We start from the raw sequence: 17,051 nt of genomic DNA on the forward strand, positions 1-17,051 counted from the left end.
CCTGAATTTTCTTTGAGAAACTAATCAATATAATTATTCACCTTCATCAAACCAGAGACAATTGAGATCAAACTAATTCTAAGGTGAGGAATGGTAAATATGGCATTGCCTAGAGGTCCACAATGGGCATTTGATGGTGTATATATATTGAGTAGAATAATTCCAGACCATGGCTGGCATTGCCCATGTGACACCCATATAAACATCTGTGACACCCTGAAAGTGCAGAGAACATTACTGAGTGTTACACTGAGGGTGTGGGGATTGTTACTGAGTGTTACACTGAGGGAGTGGGGATTGTTACTGAGTGTTACACTGAGGGTGTGGGGAATGTTACTGAGTGTTACACTGAGGGTGTGGGGATTGTTACTGAGTGTTACACTGAGGGTGTGGGGATTGTTGCTGAGTGTTACACTGAGGGTGAGGGGAATGTTACTGAGTGTTACACTGAGGGTGAGGGGAATGTTACTGAGTGATACACTGAGGGATGAGGGGAATGTTACTGAGTGTTACACTGAGGGTGAGGGGAATGTTACTGAGTGTGAGGGGAATGTTACTGAGTGTTACACTGAGGGTGAGGGGAATGTTACTGAGTGTTACACTGAGGGGTGTGGGGAATGTTACTGAGTGTTACACTGAGGGTGTGGGGATTGTTACTGAGTGTTACACTGAGGGATGAGGGGAATGTTACTGAGTGTTACACTGAGGGTGTGGGGAATGTTACTGAGTGTTACACTGAGGGTGAGGGGAATGTTACTGAGTGTTACACTGAGGGTGTGGGGATTGTTACTGAGTGTTACACTGAGGGTGAGGGGAATGTTACTGAGTGTTACACTGAGTGCGGGGATTGTTACTGTGTTACACTGAGGGGTGTGGGGATTGTTACTGAGTGTTACACTGAGGGTGAGGGGAATGTTACTGAGTGTTACACTGAGGGTGAGGGGAATGTTACTGAGTGATACACTGAGGGATGAGGGGAATGTTACTGAGTGTTACACTGAGGGTGTGGGGATTGTTACTGAGTGTTACACTGAGGGTGAGGGGAATGTTACTGAGTGTTACACTGAGGGTGAGGGGAATGTTACTGAGTGTTACACTGAGGGTGAGGGGAATGTTACTGAGTGTTACACTGAGGGTGAGGGGAATGTTACTGAGTGTTACACAGGGGTGAGGGGAATGTTACTGAGTGATACACTGAGGGATGAGGGGAATGTTACTGAGTGTTACACTGAGGGTGAGGGGAATGTTACTGAGTGTTACACTGAGGGTGAGGGGAATGTTACTGAGTGTTACACAGGGGTGAGGGGAATGTTACTGAGTGTTACTCTGAGGGTGAGGGGAATGTTACTGAGTGTTACACTGAGGGGTGTGGGGAATGTTACTGAGTGTTACACTGAGGGTGAGGGGAATGTTACTGAGTGTTACACAGGGGTGAGGGGAATGTTACTGAGTGTTACACTGATGGATGAGGGGAATGTTACTGAGTGTTACACTGAGGGTGAGGGAAATGTTACTGAGTGTGAGGGGAATGTTACTGAGTGTTACACTGATGGATGAGGGGAATGTTACTGAGTGTTACACTGAGGGTGAGGGGAATGTTACTGAGTGTGAGGGGAATGTTACTGAGTGTTACACTGAGGGTGAGGGGAATGTTACTGAGTGTGAGGGGAATGTTACTGAGTGTTACACTGAGGGGTGTGGAGAGGTTACTGAGTGTTACACTGAGGGTGAGGGGAATGTTACTGAGTGTTACACTGAGGGGTCGGGGGAATGTTACTGAGTGTTACACTGAGGATGAGTGGTTTGTTACTGAGTGTTACACTGAGGGTGAGGGAAATGTTACTGAGTGTTACACTGAGGGTGAGGGAAATGTTACTGAGTGTTACACTGAGGGTGTGGGGATTGTTACTGAGTGTTACACTGAGGGTGAGGGAAATGTTACTGAGTGTTACACTGAGGGTGTGGGGATTGTTACTGAGTGTTACACTGAGGATGAGTGGTTTGTTACTGAGTGTTACACTGAGGGTGAGGGAAATGTTACTGAGTGTTACACTGAGGGTGTGGGGATTGTTACTGAGTGTTACACTGAGGGTGAGGGAAATGTTACTGAGTGTTACACTGAGGGTGTGGGGATTGTTACTGAGTGTTACACTGAGGATGAGTGGTTTGTTACTGAGTGTTACACTGAGGGTGAGGGAAATGTTACTGAGTGTTACACTGAGGGTGTGGGGATTGTTACTGAGTGTTACACTGAGGGTGAGGGAAATGTTACTGAGTGTTACACTGAGGGTGAGGGAAATGTTACTGAGTATTACACTGAGGGGTGTGGGGATTGTTACTGGATGTTACACTAAGTTATGTTCTTACAATGCTATTTTTCTTTTTTGCGCAGCGTCCTGTGCGCTTACAGAGATGACGAATCAATCAGACATCCACATCCCAGACCGTCACCCGAGCCTCGACGATTTGCCCAAACCACCCCTTTCAAAACATTGCACTTGGCTGGAGAGGAACCTACTGCTGTTGCTGACCATTCTTGGTGAGACCGCATTGTGTCATGATTGTAATTTACGACCCTAACTCTTGGTACATCTAAATGTTTGTTTCCCCTAACGGGCGATGTCACAGTTAGGCCATCTTTCCCTCCACAATCCTGTGAAAATTACAGGCGTTGATTCCGTTGATTAAATAGACAATGCGGGCAGCACGGTGGCGCAGTGGGTTAGCCCTGCTGCCTCACGGCGCCAAGGTCCCAGGTTCGATCCCGGCTCTGGGTCACTTGTCCATGTGGAGTTTGCACATTCTCCCCGTGTCTGCGTGGGGGTGGGCAGCACGGTGGCGCAGTGTGTTAGCCCTGCCTCCTCATGGCGCTGAGGTCCCAGGTTCAATGCTGGCTCTGCCACTGTCTGTGTGGAGTTTACACATTCTCCCCGTGTCTGCGTGGGTTCCGCCCCCACAACCCAAAGATGTGCAGGGTAGGTGGATTGGCCACGCTAAATTGCCCCTTAATTTTAAAAATGAATTGGCCTGATGCACAATCAATGAACACAGAAACAAAGGAGTAGTCCGAAACGAAAGCTTTAATCAGCAAGAAGTGTGCCCAGCAGCAGGAATACAGAAACGACCTGGCTGCTGAGGAACACGGGTTCTTATACCCCGCCTCGTAGGCGGAGCTACCTTCCTCTCGACCAATGAGAATACAGAGAACACGATGCTTGGGCCAATGCGCAGCGAGCCCTCTGCACCAATGGCAGCTCACACTCCCAGGTACCATAATACCCCTAGACATACTACCACATGGGCACTCTAAATTTATTTTTAAAAAGTGTTTGCGTGGGTTTCACCCAACCCAAAGATGTGCAGGGTAGGTGAATTGGTCGCGCTAATATTGCCCCTTAATTGGAAAAAACTGGGTGATCTAAATTTTTTTTTGAAAAAATAGACAACGCTTTTCTTTCGAATTGCGCAGGATCATGCGACACAGTAAGACACGTCCTCCCCTCGTGTGTCACTGGGTGTCAGGACACTTCTGAGGCTGAGGGTCTGTATCACCCTCTGAGAGCAGGCTCTCCGACCACAAGGTTCCTGCTTTCCGTGAAGCCTCAGAAAACCTGGGAGTAAAATATGCTAATAATTAAATGGTTGACGTTTTGTGGAATGTTTTGAAGGCTCGCTTTAGTGCGGCTTGGCGTGATCTGCGGCTATCTGGGAAGGAAATATATTTAAAGCAACCTGGAACTCGGTCCTGGTAATCTGTTGTTCTATATATAAACCACCCAAATCCCTCCAATGGACTCCAGTCTGGAACACGAAAGCCACGGCTAAATACGGCGGACGCTGGAAATCTGAAACGAGAGCAGAAAATTCCGGAAAAGCTTAGCAGGTCTGGCAGCGTCTGTGGAGAGAGAAACAGAGTTAATGATTCAAGTTCGTCTGACTCTCCTTCAGATTCCAAGGGAAAGGAGAAGGAACAATGTTGAACTCAAAACGGGCTTCACTCTGTTTCTCTGCCAGCCCCACTTGAGTTTTCCCAACATTTTGTTTCTATTCCAGCCTGGAACTCACTCCTTGTTGTGCGAATAATTGTGTGTGCACGTGCTCGTATGTGTGTGTTCATATTGGTGCGTGCAAGTATTCGTGTGCGTGTGTGCATGTGTGGGTGCACGTGCCTGTGTTCATTTGTGTGTGTGTTTGTTCATGTGTGTGTTTGCATGTATTTATGTGCACGTGTTCATGTGTGCACATGTGTGTTTGTGTCTGCCTGTGTTCATTTTGTGTGTATGGTGGCCGTGTGATTGTGCGTGCATGCATTCGCCCATGTGTGTGAAAATGAAATGAAATGAAAATCGCTTATTGTCACAAGTAGGCTTCAAATGAAGTTACTGTGAAAAGCCCCTAGTCGCCACATTCCGGCGCCTGTTCGGGGAGGCTGGTGCGGGAATTGAACCGTGCTGCTGGCCTGCCTTGGTCTGCTTTCAAAGCCAGCGATTTAGAGCGTTCACGTGCGGACATTCGTTTTGACTCCCTCCACAGCTGCACTGTGTTGTGTTTCTATTTTACCTTGCGTCACATAATTAAATGCTTCTGTTTGTCGGATTAAGCTCGTGATTTCCTCAAATGTAGGGCAGTTTGCAATGAAACGGCAAGATAAATATAACCGGGCCCTGTTTGATTTCTTAATCGGGTTGGAGTTCCTGGAAGGGATTGATTGTATTGTTGTGGCTGTCATGCGACATGAATCCAAGGCCCCCCAGTTGAGGCCGTACTCATGCGTGCGGAACTTGGCTATAAATATCTGTTTGGCGATTCTGCGTTGTCGCGCATCCTGAAGGCCGCTGCCTTGGATAACGCCAAACAGAAACAGGTACCCATGTTCTGCACACATGAGTACGGCCTCAACCGGGACCTTGGATTCATGTCGCATTACATTCCCCCCCCCCCCCCCCCCCCCCCCACAATCATCTGGCCTGGGCTTGCAAAATCCTACCAACTGTCCTGGCTTGAGACAATTCACACCTCTTTAACCTGGGGTTACCCCTCTCTCTGGATCTGTAAAGACTTAATTAGCTGCAAATGCTCGCATTCAAAGTATCGTCTTGCATCTTTGACTTTGTCTATATGAAATGAAAATCGCTTATTGTCACGAGTAGGCTTCAATGAAGTTACTGTGAAAAGCCCCTAGTCGCCACATTCCGGCGCCTGTCCGGGGAGGCTGGTACGGGAATTGAACCGTGCTGCTGGCCTGCTTGGTCTGCTTTAAAGGCCAGCGATTTAGCCGAGTGAGCTAAACCATGTTTCTGGAACATACCTCTTCATTCACCTGAGGAAGGAGCAGCGCTCCGAAAGCTAGTGATTTGAAGCAAACCTGTTGGACTTTAACCTGGTGTTGTAAGACTTCTTACGGTATCCTAAGACCCTGAGAGAGAGGGACTGAGAGACACCAGTCATGTGAAACATGGCACAGTGAGATATGGTCCGAGTGTTTGTACCATCATCGTACAGACATCTCTCTGTTTTAATGTTGAAGATTAGGCTTCAATTTTCGAGACTTGAGCTGCTCTTTACAAAGAAGATTACAAATGGAATTGAACCCAAGGCAGCCTCACATGTTACCTCTTGAAACAGACAGCGCCACATTAATTCATGTGAATTCTCTGACTTCTCTGAGGATCCTGTAATTGCTTCTCGATCAGAAGGGATTGAAATTTCATCAGGGCCTCAATGTTCCTGCGTAAATCCCGGGTAAATAAGAAATTAAAATTGGGAGCAAATCCCTCGGACGGCTGCTGTTGGCTTTTTCCTTTTAATCAACCTCTGCTCTGCATTTGAAGAGAAAGAAAGGTGGTTGGCGCAAAGCCACTGTCACACATCTGTCTGCCGTCTCAAGCTCACTTAAGCACGCGTGCAATTCATCGAGGGATGAGTCCCTTTGCTGTTCATTAAGCAGTTTTAAAAATCTAAGCACCAGATTGGACCTCCTGAAGAATCTGCCCTAACGCCAGTCTGTCTGGGTACCTTTTTTTGCTGCAAGGTGGACGGTACCAGTGTTGCCACCTGGGAGTGGGTGGATAGTGGGTGGAATTATCCCACCCCTCCAGCTGGTTGGACATTCCAATCTTGCCGAAAGGTCAATGGCCACATTTTCTCGAAGAGCAGGAGCGTCTTCTCATCATGTCCTGGTCGATAGTTATCCCTCGACCGACATCACTGAGAAACAGATTCCCTGGTCAATGTCACATGAAAGCACGGTGGTTAGCACTGTTGCTTCACAGCGCCAGGGTCCCGGGTTCGATTCCCGGCTTGGGTCACTCTCTGTGCGGAATCTGAATGTTCTCCCTGTGTCTGCGTGGGTTTCCTCCGGTTTTCTCCCACAAGTCCCGAAAGACGTGCTTGTTAGTCGAATCGGAAATTCTGAATTCTCCCTCTGTGTACCCGAACAGGCGCCTGAGTGTGGCGACTAGGGGAATTTTCACAGTAACTTCATTGCAGTGTTAATGTCAGCCTACTTGTGACAATAATAAAGATTATTATTTCTGTTTGTGGGTACTTGCTGTGCACAAATTGGCTCGAGGGTTTCCCACATTACAGCAGAGACTGCACTTCAGAAATTTTCTTCTCCGGCACCCTGAAATGGTCTGAGTTTGAGGAGGGTGTTATGAAAAACTGCAGGTCTTTCTCCCAGCTATGTGTTTGCTTTGGTTAACGGAATAAACAGAGTTAACAAACTCTGGGATGAATGAAACTGCAGCTCCTTAAAGGGGCGCTGCATCATGGTAAGCAAAATCTCAAAAGAAACGTAAAATGGAATGTGACGGAAGGGGTCGATAACACACCACAGTCCCCTATGGTGTCCACCGGGCAGGTAAGGTCGGTGGGCACTGTGTGTGTGTGTGTTGTGTGTTGTGTTGTGTGTGTTGTGTTGTGTTTTGTGTGTGTGTTGTGTGTGTGTTTTGTGTGTGTGTTTTGTGTGTGTGTTTTGTGTGTGTGTTTTGTGTGTGTGTGTGTGTGTGTGTGTGTGTTGTGTGTGTATGTTGTGTGTGTGTTGTGTGTGTGTTGTGTGTGTGTTGTGTGTGTGTTGTGTGTGTTTTGTGTGTGTGTTGTGTGTGTGTTTTGTGTGTGTGTGTTGTGTGTGTGTTTTGTGTGTGTTTTATGTGTGTTGTGTGTGTTTTGTGTGTGTTGTGTGTGTGTGTTGTGTGTGTTTTGTGTGTGTGTTTTGTGTTTTGTGTGTGTTTTATGTGTGTGTTGTGTGTGTTTTGTGTGTGTTTTATGTGTGTGTTGTGTGTGTGTTTTGTGTGTGTTGTGTGTGTGTTGTGTGTGTGTTGTGTGTGTGTTGTGTGTGTGTTGTGTGTGTGTTGTGTGTGTGTTGTGTGTGTGTTGTGTGTGTGTGTTGTGTGTGTGTTTGTGTGTGTGTTTTGTGTTGTGTGTGTGTTTTGTGTGTGTTTTATGTGTGTGTTGTGTGTGTGTTGTGTGTGTTTTGTGTGTGTTTTGTGTGTGTTTTATGTGTGTGTTGTGTGTGTGTTGTGTGTGTGTTGTGTGTGTGTTGTGTGTGTGTTGTGTGTGTGTGTTGTGTGTGTGTTGTGTGTGTGTTTTGTGTGTGTGTGTTGTGTGTGTGTTGTGTGTGTGTATTGTGTGTATTGTGTGTGTATGTTGTGTGTGTGTTGTGTGTGTGTTGTGTGTGTGTTGTGTGTGTTGTGTGTGTGTTGTGTGTGTTTTGTGTGTGTGTTGTGTGTGTGTTTTGTGTGTTGTGTGTGTGTGTTGTGTGTGTGTTTTGTGTGTGTGTGTTGTGTGTTGTGTGTGTGTTGTGTGTGTGTGTGTGTGCGTGCATTGTCATGAATCTGTGTTTAATACCTGAGAATCTGATGCTTGTTTTAACCTGTTGTGCTTCAGGTGTGATCCTGGGTGCAGTGTTTGGGTGTCTCCTGCGTATGGTGCCAGATCTAGGCCCCAACTTTCTCCTTCTCGTGTCCTTTCCCGGTGATATTCTCATGCGGATGTTGAAGATGTTGATTCTCCCGCTCATCATCTCCAGTCTGATCTCAGGTGAGAAAGCAGGACAGTCGCCCCACCGAAATCGTCCGCCTTCATCCTTTTCCTGCTCCTGTTCTTGCTTACCCACATTACCTGCCGATCGCAGCAACAGGTGCCTCTCTAACCCCACCCTGCACTTCACTCACTCTTCAGCTGCGAACATGCGGGCTATTCGACTATGGAATGCTTTGCAGTCAACCCAGTTCCTGTCCACGCTTAGGGAGAGCTTTCCCTGCTGGAGCTTACCATCTGGAAGCTGTGGTTTATTGGAGCAACCTTCTTAGCAACACGTACAGGGTTATGGGCGAAGAGCAGGTTAGTGTGGCTAACGGGGCAGCTCCTTCAAAGGGCCAGCATGGGCACTTTGGGCCAAATGGCCTCCACCTGTGCTGTATCACCCCATGACAATGGGAGCATCTCACCAAGACTGTCCTGCACTCAATGGCTCAGTGTTACCTTTGCTGGGCAGGAACCAATGGGAAACAGGGATCTGATAGCCTACATGGCGGCCTCCTGGGCCTCCATGAGCCTGTGACTTGATGCTGGGGTTCCCAACCACTCCAGGAGTGTCCTGGAGATGCCTGAAATTAAAGCTGAACCACCTGGATGCTGTTGAGGATAATTTAGGAATATAAAATAGACATTTTAGCACAGCACCATCTCTTGAATTAAGTAAATAAGCTGAATAGATGCAAATAATAGTTCTCCCACCACCCTCTTGGCTCCAGAAGTATCGTCAGACTTCACCTTAGTGTGACGTAGCGGAAGGGTTCACAGATTGACAGGAGGCCATGTTTATTGTTTTTGTTATTTCTTAAGTAGAGAGGCTAATTTGCTGAAACACAAGGATTCACAGCGTGATTAATATTTGACAGGCCGTCTCCGGCCATAACCATCGATCTGTACCATGGGCGACTTGCTCCCACTTTAAGTCCTTCTTCACCTCGGGATTTAGGTAGGAACATTTGGGGTCCTATTGAAAAGTGAGATTTCGAGGAGGCTTGACGTGGTCGATGCTGGAAGAATCCCCCCCCCTCAATGGGAAAATGTAGGACCGGGGGCACAGTTTAAAAAAACGTGGCGGGCGGGATTCTTTGATCCTGAGGCTAAGTGTTGACGCCGTCGTAAACGCCGTCGTGTTTTACCACGGTGTCTACAGGCCCTTTAGGAGCATGGTTCCTGCACCCTGCAGGGGGCCAGCATGGTGATGGAGCGACTCACGCAGCTCCAGCTGCCGATACCGGTGTCAAACGGGCACAGCGGGTCTGCGCCTACGGGCTACGGTCGGCGTGAATTCGCGCATGCGCCATGGGTCGCTTTCTCCACGCCGGGCCCGACCCAACATGGTGGAGAGCAACAGGGGTCCGGCGCGGAGGAACATAGGCCCCCAACAGCCGGCCCGCCATCGATAGGAACCGATCGCGGGCCAGGTCACGGTGGAGGCCTCCCCCTGGGGTCTCCCCCCCCACCCCCCACCACCACCACCGGCGTTTCTCCAAGCCGGCCTAGGGTCGGCGAATCCCGCCCGGCATCTCCCATTTATGCTGGAGGTGAGGAGGAATTACCTCCCCCAGAGCGCCGTTGGTATTTGGAATTTTCTTCCTCCGTGAACAACAGGGTTTGGATCATCGAGTACATTCCGGGTGGAGCTGGACAGATATTTGGTCGACAAGGGGGAGCTCAGGGTTATGGGGGACAGGTGGGAAAGTGGAGCTAAGGCCTCAATCGGATCAGCCATGATCTTATCGAACCCCTCTTGATTGATAAGGGGATCAGGGGTTATCCTTGTAATCTTATGAGAGATGGACATGAATGTCCCACTGGATATTCACTCAGAAAACATCCCTCAGGTTTTGCATCCATCTTCAGCGATATCAGTGATATCCATCAGGTATCTTCCTGCTGGGTTTCCTGTCTCAGATTCACTCACATCCACCCTGCGTATCCACAATAAACTAACAAGGTGCAACTAGTGGGCGGCACGGTGATTAGCACTGCTGCCTCACAGCACCAGGGACCCAGGCTCGATTCCGGCCTCGGGTGACTGTGCGGAGTCTGCACATCCTCCCCGTGTGTGCGTGGGTTTCCTCCGGGTGCTCCGGTTTCCTCCCACAGTCCAAAGATGTGCAGGTTAGGTGGATTGGGCATGATAAACTGCTCCTTCGTGTCCAGGGATACATAGGTTATGTGGATTGGCCATTCTGAACTGTCCCTTTAGCGTCCGAAGATGTTCAGGTCGGGTGAGTTTACGGGGTAAGCCATTCGGCCCCTTGAACCTGCTCCAATGAGATCACAGCTGAGCTGATCCAAGGAAATTCCCCGGGGTATGGTTTTGACTGGTGGGAGGAAGCAACGCAACAAAAGTGGCGACCTCGTGACTTCAATAAGACCCAAGAGGGACAAAAAAGGGGAAAAGGGGCGGCCCACAAATAATGAATGCGATAGGAAAAGGGTCGGGGGAATAGGGCAAATTACTCAGCATTGGAGAGAGGCAAGGCAGTTTAATGCTGTGGGTGAAACGATTTCATCAGGATTTACAAATCTCTCGCAAGGTATTGCTCCCATCTCTCTCTCTCTCTCTCTCTCTCTCTCTCTCTCTCCCCAGGTCTCTCCAGTCTTGACGCCCGGTCATGTGGGAGGATGGGCTCGCGGGCCATGGTCTATTACATGTCCACGACCATCATTGCTGCCGCTCTCGGTGTTATCCTGGTCATTGCCATCCACCCCGGCAACCGGAAGCTCCGGAAGCAGATGACCGTGATGTCCAGGAACACCGAAGTGTCGAGTTTGGACGCCTTCCTGGACCTCATCCGGAATCTATTCCCGGAGAACCTCGTGCAGGCGTGTTTCCAACAGGTGACCTTCCTACAGATTAATCAGATGCTTATTTTGCTCACACAAGGTTCACAGTCCGAAAACGACGCGCATTTGTATAGAACCTTTCCTGACCCCTGCACGTCTCATTGGAGAGAATCCCTCTACACTTGGGCAAATAGCGCCATGACATTTTTTTACATGCATCTGACAGATCAGTCTTAGTCTTACATCTCGGCTCCCATTCCACAGGGACTGTCAACCTTGAATTTGTGCTCCATAAGACCATAAGACATAGGAGCAGAATTAGGCCACTCGGCCCATCGAGTCTGCTCCGCCATTCAATCATGGCTGATATGTTTCTCATCCCCATTCTCCTGCCTTCTCCCCAGAACCCCTGATCCCCTTATTGATCAAGAACCTATCTATCCCTGTCTTAAAGATACTCAGTGATTTGGCCTCCACAGCCTTCTGCGGCAAAGAGTTCCACAGATTCACCACCCTCTGGCTGAAGAAATTCCTCCTCGTCTCTGTTTTAAAGTATCGTCCCTTTAGTCTGAGATGGTGGCCTCTGCTTCTAGTTTTTCCTACGAGTGGAAACATCCTCTCCCCGACCACTCTATCCAGGCCTCGCAGTATCCTGTAAGTTTCAATAAGATCCCCCCTCATCCTTCTAAACTCCAACGAGCACAGACCCAGAGTCCTCAACCGCTCCTCAAAAGACAAGGGGCGGGATTCTCCCATTCGGCGGCAGAGTGCCCACGCCGTTTCACGACGGTGTGAACAGGCCGTTGGGGGTACCGATTCTGGCCCCTACAGGGGGCCAGCACGGCGCTGGAGCGGTTCAAGCCGCTCCAGCCTCCCATCCACCCGGCGCGAACTGTGCGTTGCGGGATCCACGCATGCGCAGTGGCGCCGGCGCCATCCCGCGCATGCGCGGTGGTCTCCCTCAACCCACCAGCCCTGACGCAACATAGCGCGGGGGTTCAGGGGCCAGCGCGGAAGAAAATAGGCCCGGGGAGCGAGAGGCCGGCCCACCGATTGGTGGGCCCCGATCGTGGGCCAGACCCCATCGGAGCCCCCCCCCCCCCAAACAGGCCGCATCCCGACCCTGCGCGCAGAGTTCGCGCCGGCTGAGACCAGGTGTGGACAGCCCGGCGGGACTCTGCCTTTTTAGAGCGGCCGCTCGGCCCATCCGGGCCGGAGAATCGAGTGCCGGCGTCGGGGTGGCGTGGCCCGGTTGCAGGGATTCTCTGGCCCACCCCCGAGCAGGGAAAATCCCGCCCAAGCTCTTCATTCCAGGGATCATTCTTGTGAACCTCCTCTGGATCCTTTCCAAGGCCAGCACGTCCTTCCTTAGATACGGGGCCCAAAACTGCTCACAATCCTCCAAATGGGGTCTGACCAGAGCCTTGTACAGCCTCAGAAGTACATCCCTGGTCAGTCCTCTGGAGCGAGTTAATCACACGCAAGTCAGGTTATAGCAAACATCCGCTGATCCATTCTTAGGCCAGCTAGAAGCACAATCTTGTTCACTAACCATGACCCAATGAATAAGATTAAATACATTTAATACAGTAAGAAGTCTTGCAACACCAGGTTTAAGTCCAGCAGGTCTGTTTGGAATCACTAGCTTTCGGAGCGTAGCTCCTTCCTCAGGTGAGTACATTTAATACACATCAAGTATTTTGTGTCGAGTTATGGAAAATGCTTAATGATTCATATCCATAGAATTCCGACAGTGCAGAAGGAAACCATTCGGCCCATCGAGTCTGCACCGACCCTCCGAAAGAGCACCCTACCTCGGCCCACTCCCCCGCCCTATCTGTAGACCCACCTAACCTGCTCATCTTTGGACTTGTGGGAGGAAACAAGAGCGCCCGGAGGAAACCCACGCAGACACCCGGGACCCTATCGCTGTGAGGCAGCAGCGCTAACCACTGTGTCACCGTCAACTATCATCAACTTCAAATGGTTTAAACAAAATAAATGATCACACTTTGTTTGGATACAGAGGGAGCGCCCGGCTCTCGCAGTCGATGTGAGCAATCAGCACACACTCCTCACTCCACCCGCCCTCGCTTTAAGAGCAAATCACTTCAGCCATACCGGTAGGAAAAAAAAAAACGACACGGGATGGAAATCAGCGGAACGTGGCGACCCTGTGTCTGTGCAACGGTCAATAAAATGTCTTGTGGGCCCCACTCAGAATCCAGAGGGGCCGCAATGTGGCCCCCAGGCCCTGGATTGACCACTGCTGAACTGGAGTAAAGGTCCCAAAACACTGTCCCATCCAGCATTCCCAACTGCGGCCTCCCCAGCCTCATTTTAGTCATACCCAACGTTGAGTTCTGGGCCAGGCAGCAATCAGAGGCAGCTCTTCTGTGATGTGTTGGGTAAGCCGGGTCTATGTGGACTGCGTTTGATGCAGTGTTGAGAGAGGTAGGCTTCAAACACTTGATGAGATGCAACACGATTTTATTTAACATCTAAACTATATTACATGCTTAACTGTGGGTTGACACTATGCTGACTTGACTGGAGACCTGAGGCTAGCCTGACCAAACTAACTGACTACCACTTTGTCCTAGCTGCTGCTCACGAGCTCTGACTGTCTCAGAGGCTGGGTCCCGAGAGGGCAGGAAAACTGGTGCCTTCTGGCTTTGTAGTGGCCGTGTCCTGTCTGGTGATTGGCTGCTGTGTTCTGTGTGCTCACTGGTCATCCTGTGTGCCAATCACTGCCTGTCTGCCCTCCATCATATACATGGATGTATATTGTGACATTCTGAATCACTGGAAACAAATAGTTTCATCTCCCACCTCACCCAAGTCACGTAAATTCCTCCATGGTTTCTCCCACCCTTCAGCTGTAAATTCCTCGAAAAATCTGCCAATCATTCATTCCGCCCCTCTCTGTGGCCCCCGTTAGAGGCAGGCTCAAGCTGCGTTGGTTCTATCCCCCAGAACTCTCTCCCTAAATCCCGCCTCGCCTCCCGCCCTCCATCTTTAGCTGCCTGGGTCCTGGGTTCTGCATTTCGCTCCCTCGCCCTTTCGCTCGCTCTGTAAAACCTACCGAGTGACGAAACTGTCACGGAGGAGAAGGAGGCCATTTGGCCCATCGGGTCTGCACTGGCCTCCGAAAGAGCATCATGACTAATTGCCATTGCCCCTGCCTTTTCCCCATATCCCTGCACGTTGTTTCTATTCAAATAATCATCTAATGCCCTCTTGATTGAACCTGCCTCCACCACACTTCCAGGCCGTGCATTCCAGGCCCCAATCACTCGCCGCATGAACATGCTTTCCCTCGTACCACGCTGCCTTCTTTTGAAAATCACTTTAAATGTCTGCCCCTCTCGTCCTTGATCCTTTTACGCGAGGGGACCGTTTCTACTCCTTTACTCGATAAGAGGGCTTGCCGTGACTATCTTACCCTGTGGCCGATTGACAAACATTGTCAGGTTAGACGTCTCAACCTTGGGGAACGTTTACTCCATTAAAGGCGCAACACGAATGCAAATTGTTGGTGTGAATCGAAAGTCATATGGGTTGGGGGGAACAATATTATTGGTCGTGACGTTGACTTCAAGTGTGAGAGTTGAAAGTGTGTCCATGGGCTGGGTTTTATAAAATGGAGGGTATTGGGGGCAGGGGGGGGGGGGGGGGGTGGTGGCTGAAAGGTCAGGTCCAAACCGACAGATCTTAAAGAAGGCCGCCCCGCAGCGACCACGAGCACCTGAGGGTTGGACCTCCAGCCAATTGGTGCGCCAAAGACCTGCTCTCGAGAGTGGCCGGCCACTTTGATCAGAACTCAACGGTCGGCACGGTGGGAGCTGCAAGCGGGCCCATGGAGATCGAGGATGGTAACCATGTAAATCCTTTAGGGTGGGGTGTGGGGGGGGGGGGGTTTGAATCTGGTACTGTAGAGGATGGGGGAGCGCTGAGGGGAGCAGGGGGTAATTTTAAGGACCAGGTGGGAAGCACAGACGTGGGTGTGACATCTTATGTGGATTGCCCACAATGCACACAGAACAACGACCCCTCCCCCACAACCCGAACGTTGTGTCCTTCCCCCGACCTTTCCGACAAAGGTGACGAATAAAATGGCCGTCCCACTCTTGCCTGCTGCTACGCGTCTTATTACAGAGTGGAGGCCGATTGAGGGCAATAATTAGCCATTAAGGCTCTCGAGAGGCCTAAAGGCAGGTGAGCTGGTGGGCACCTTACCCGCCACTCCTTACCCCCCCCCCCCCACTCCTCCCTGTTACGGGGAATGGATGGGGGGGGGGGCACAGGAAGGTAGAGGGGGCTACCTACCTGACATGTGCGCGTTCCGCCTGTATAAACCAGTGTGTCTTAACCTGAATTCTGCAGCCTGCTTGGCCATAAAACCTGACCATTTTTCCCAGCATCCCTTGCTGGACACCATTTTAGGTGGCCACATAGGGAGGAGGCCATGTTAAATGCAGCCTTACATTATCCTTGCCATTGGCTGTGATGCGACCATCAATTTACTCGAGACAAGAGTAGAAGTAAACCGTGGCTTTAATCAACTTAGAACAGTGCCTGCCTGCGACTGATCCAATACTGAGAACCGCCTACAGGTTGACTGCTCGTTATACCTCCCTTCAAGGGGAGGAGCCATGGGCGGAGCCCGTACATGCCCCAACATGTTCCCCTATGGATAATACCATACAATGGTCCCATAGGAGAAGCCCACAAGGGCAACAGCACAGATACAAATACACTGGTGGATTATTGGCATAATACATTCACCACAAGCTGTTTGGTGTCTAAGCCATGCTCTGTGGTTGTCAATTCCTTGTACAGGACGTCTTCAAATCAACGTCAATTGGATTGGCCTATTTCCATTCTCCTGTTGCCTGGGTAACCATTTTAAAATCAGCTCTCTGAATGGATTCAACAATCCCAGCATGCACCTGGCGTGACACCACATTTCAAATGGAATTTAATTTTTAAAAGGCTATTGTTCGAAATTGTTTCAGTAATACGCTTATTTTGCTAACCAAATTGATTTGGGCTCCTCAACTAGGTACAAACAGTATCAAAGAAGGTTCCAGTCTCTCTCGCTGATGACGCCAAATCTGACAACGTGACCCACGCCCTCCTGGCCAACGCTTCCTACCCGAACGGAACCCTCCCTGGCGCCAATGCCCGACATATCTTCGTCACAGAAAAGCACCTGGAACTCAAATGGGGCATGAATGTTCTAGGTACGGCTCTCGACTCACTAGCTAATTAACTCAAGGGGGATTCTGGGAAACAATGCCGCCATATTGGAAGATGGGAGTTCCTTCACTGGTGATGAAGGCAAAGGCCAGAAGATGGAAGAATGGTGACCGACACTTGCACAGAGAGGGCCCCAGGGTTAATTCTGTGCGCAACCTTGGGTTCTTGTTTTCTTAATGGGGCCCATAACTGGGGCTACAACTTTAATAAATGCCTTAATGGGAAAGTACTTCAGGTGTGATATTGGGGTGGCAGGATAGAGGATAATGCTGTTATTCCCTTCCTGAGGAAATGCAAAATGTAAAAATAATTATTGAGCACAGATAGCAAGAGAATTTATAGACTGTAAACCATGTGGTGATTGTACACAGTGGCACTATCTCGATAATATTTAATCCACACTCCAAAACTGAGTTACACTAGATTCACTGGATTTATTTTCGCTGAAAGCTCCGCTCGCCAATGTTTGAAACCCCCCTCCGGCCTCTGGATGATCCAGCTCTCCAATAAAGGTGTCACTGAGCCCCCCCCCCCCCCCCCCCCCCCCCCGCACCCCACCTCATAGGGACAGGGCACCGAACCCTGGTACGGGCATAATGCCACCTGGGCAACTGGGCACTGGCAGCCTGGCAGTGCCACATGCTGTCCTGGCACTGCCTTAGTGGAGGCAAAAGCTGGCTGTGTCAGGGTGCTAAGCTGGCAGTGCCAGGGTGCCCAGGTGGTATCGGTGCCAGGGTACCACTCTGTCCAGAGCCTGACTACCCAGGGGGCCCCTGAGCCCCCCCCCGGGAGACCCTTCCAAGTGCCCGGTACGCCTGGTCCACGTGTGTGCTAGGCGGCGCCCGCTCGGGGTCTCCGAGGCGAGGCCATTCGATCCCGGGTGCTAGGTAGAAACAGCCTAGGCGTACTCGAGTGAGACTAACGACTCACTTGAATCTGCAAATCTGGATCCTAACCTG

The 17,051-nt window shown here is 50.2% G+C and overlaps 1 protein-coding gene across 3 annotated transcripts in view; it reads left to right on the forward strand.

Moving 5' to 3' along the window:
- LOC119956402 (excitatory amino acid transporter 2-like) overlaps positions 1-17,051 on the forward strand; it is a 48,403-nt gene that overhangs the window by 9,251 nt on the left and 22,101 nt on the right. For all 3 annotated transcript variants that reach the window (XM_038783588.1, XM_038783589.1, XM_038783587.1), the window contains exons 2-5: positions 2,393-2,539; positions 7,888-8,040; positions 10,634-10,884; positions 15,896-16,076. In XM_038783588.1, coding sequence (XP_038639516.1) covers positions 2,413-2,539; positions 7,888-8,040; positions 10,634-10,884; positions 15,896-16,076 — 712 coding nt within the window. In that variant the 5' untranslated portion in view covers positions 2,393-2,412. The remainder of the gene's footprint in view (positions 1-2,392; positions 2,540-7,887; positions 8,041-10,633; positions 10,885-15,895; positions 16,077-17,051) is intronic.

The sequence above is a fragment of the Scyliorhinus canicula genome, chromosome 23, assembly GCF_902713615.1.
Source record: "Scyliorhinus canicula chromosome 23, sScyCan1.1, whole genome shotgun sequence".
Taxonomy (NCBI): Eukaryota; Metazoa; Chordata; class Chondrichthyes; order Carcharhiniformes; family Scyliorhinidae; genus Scyliorhinus; species Scyliorhinus canicula.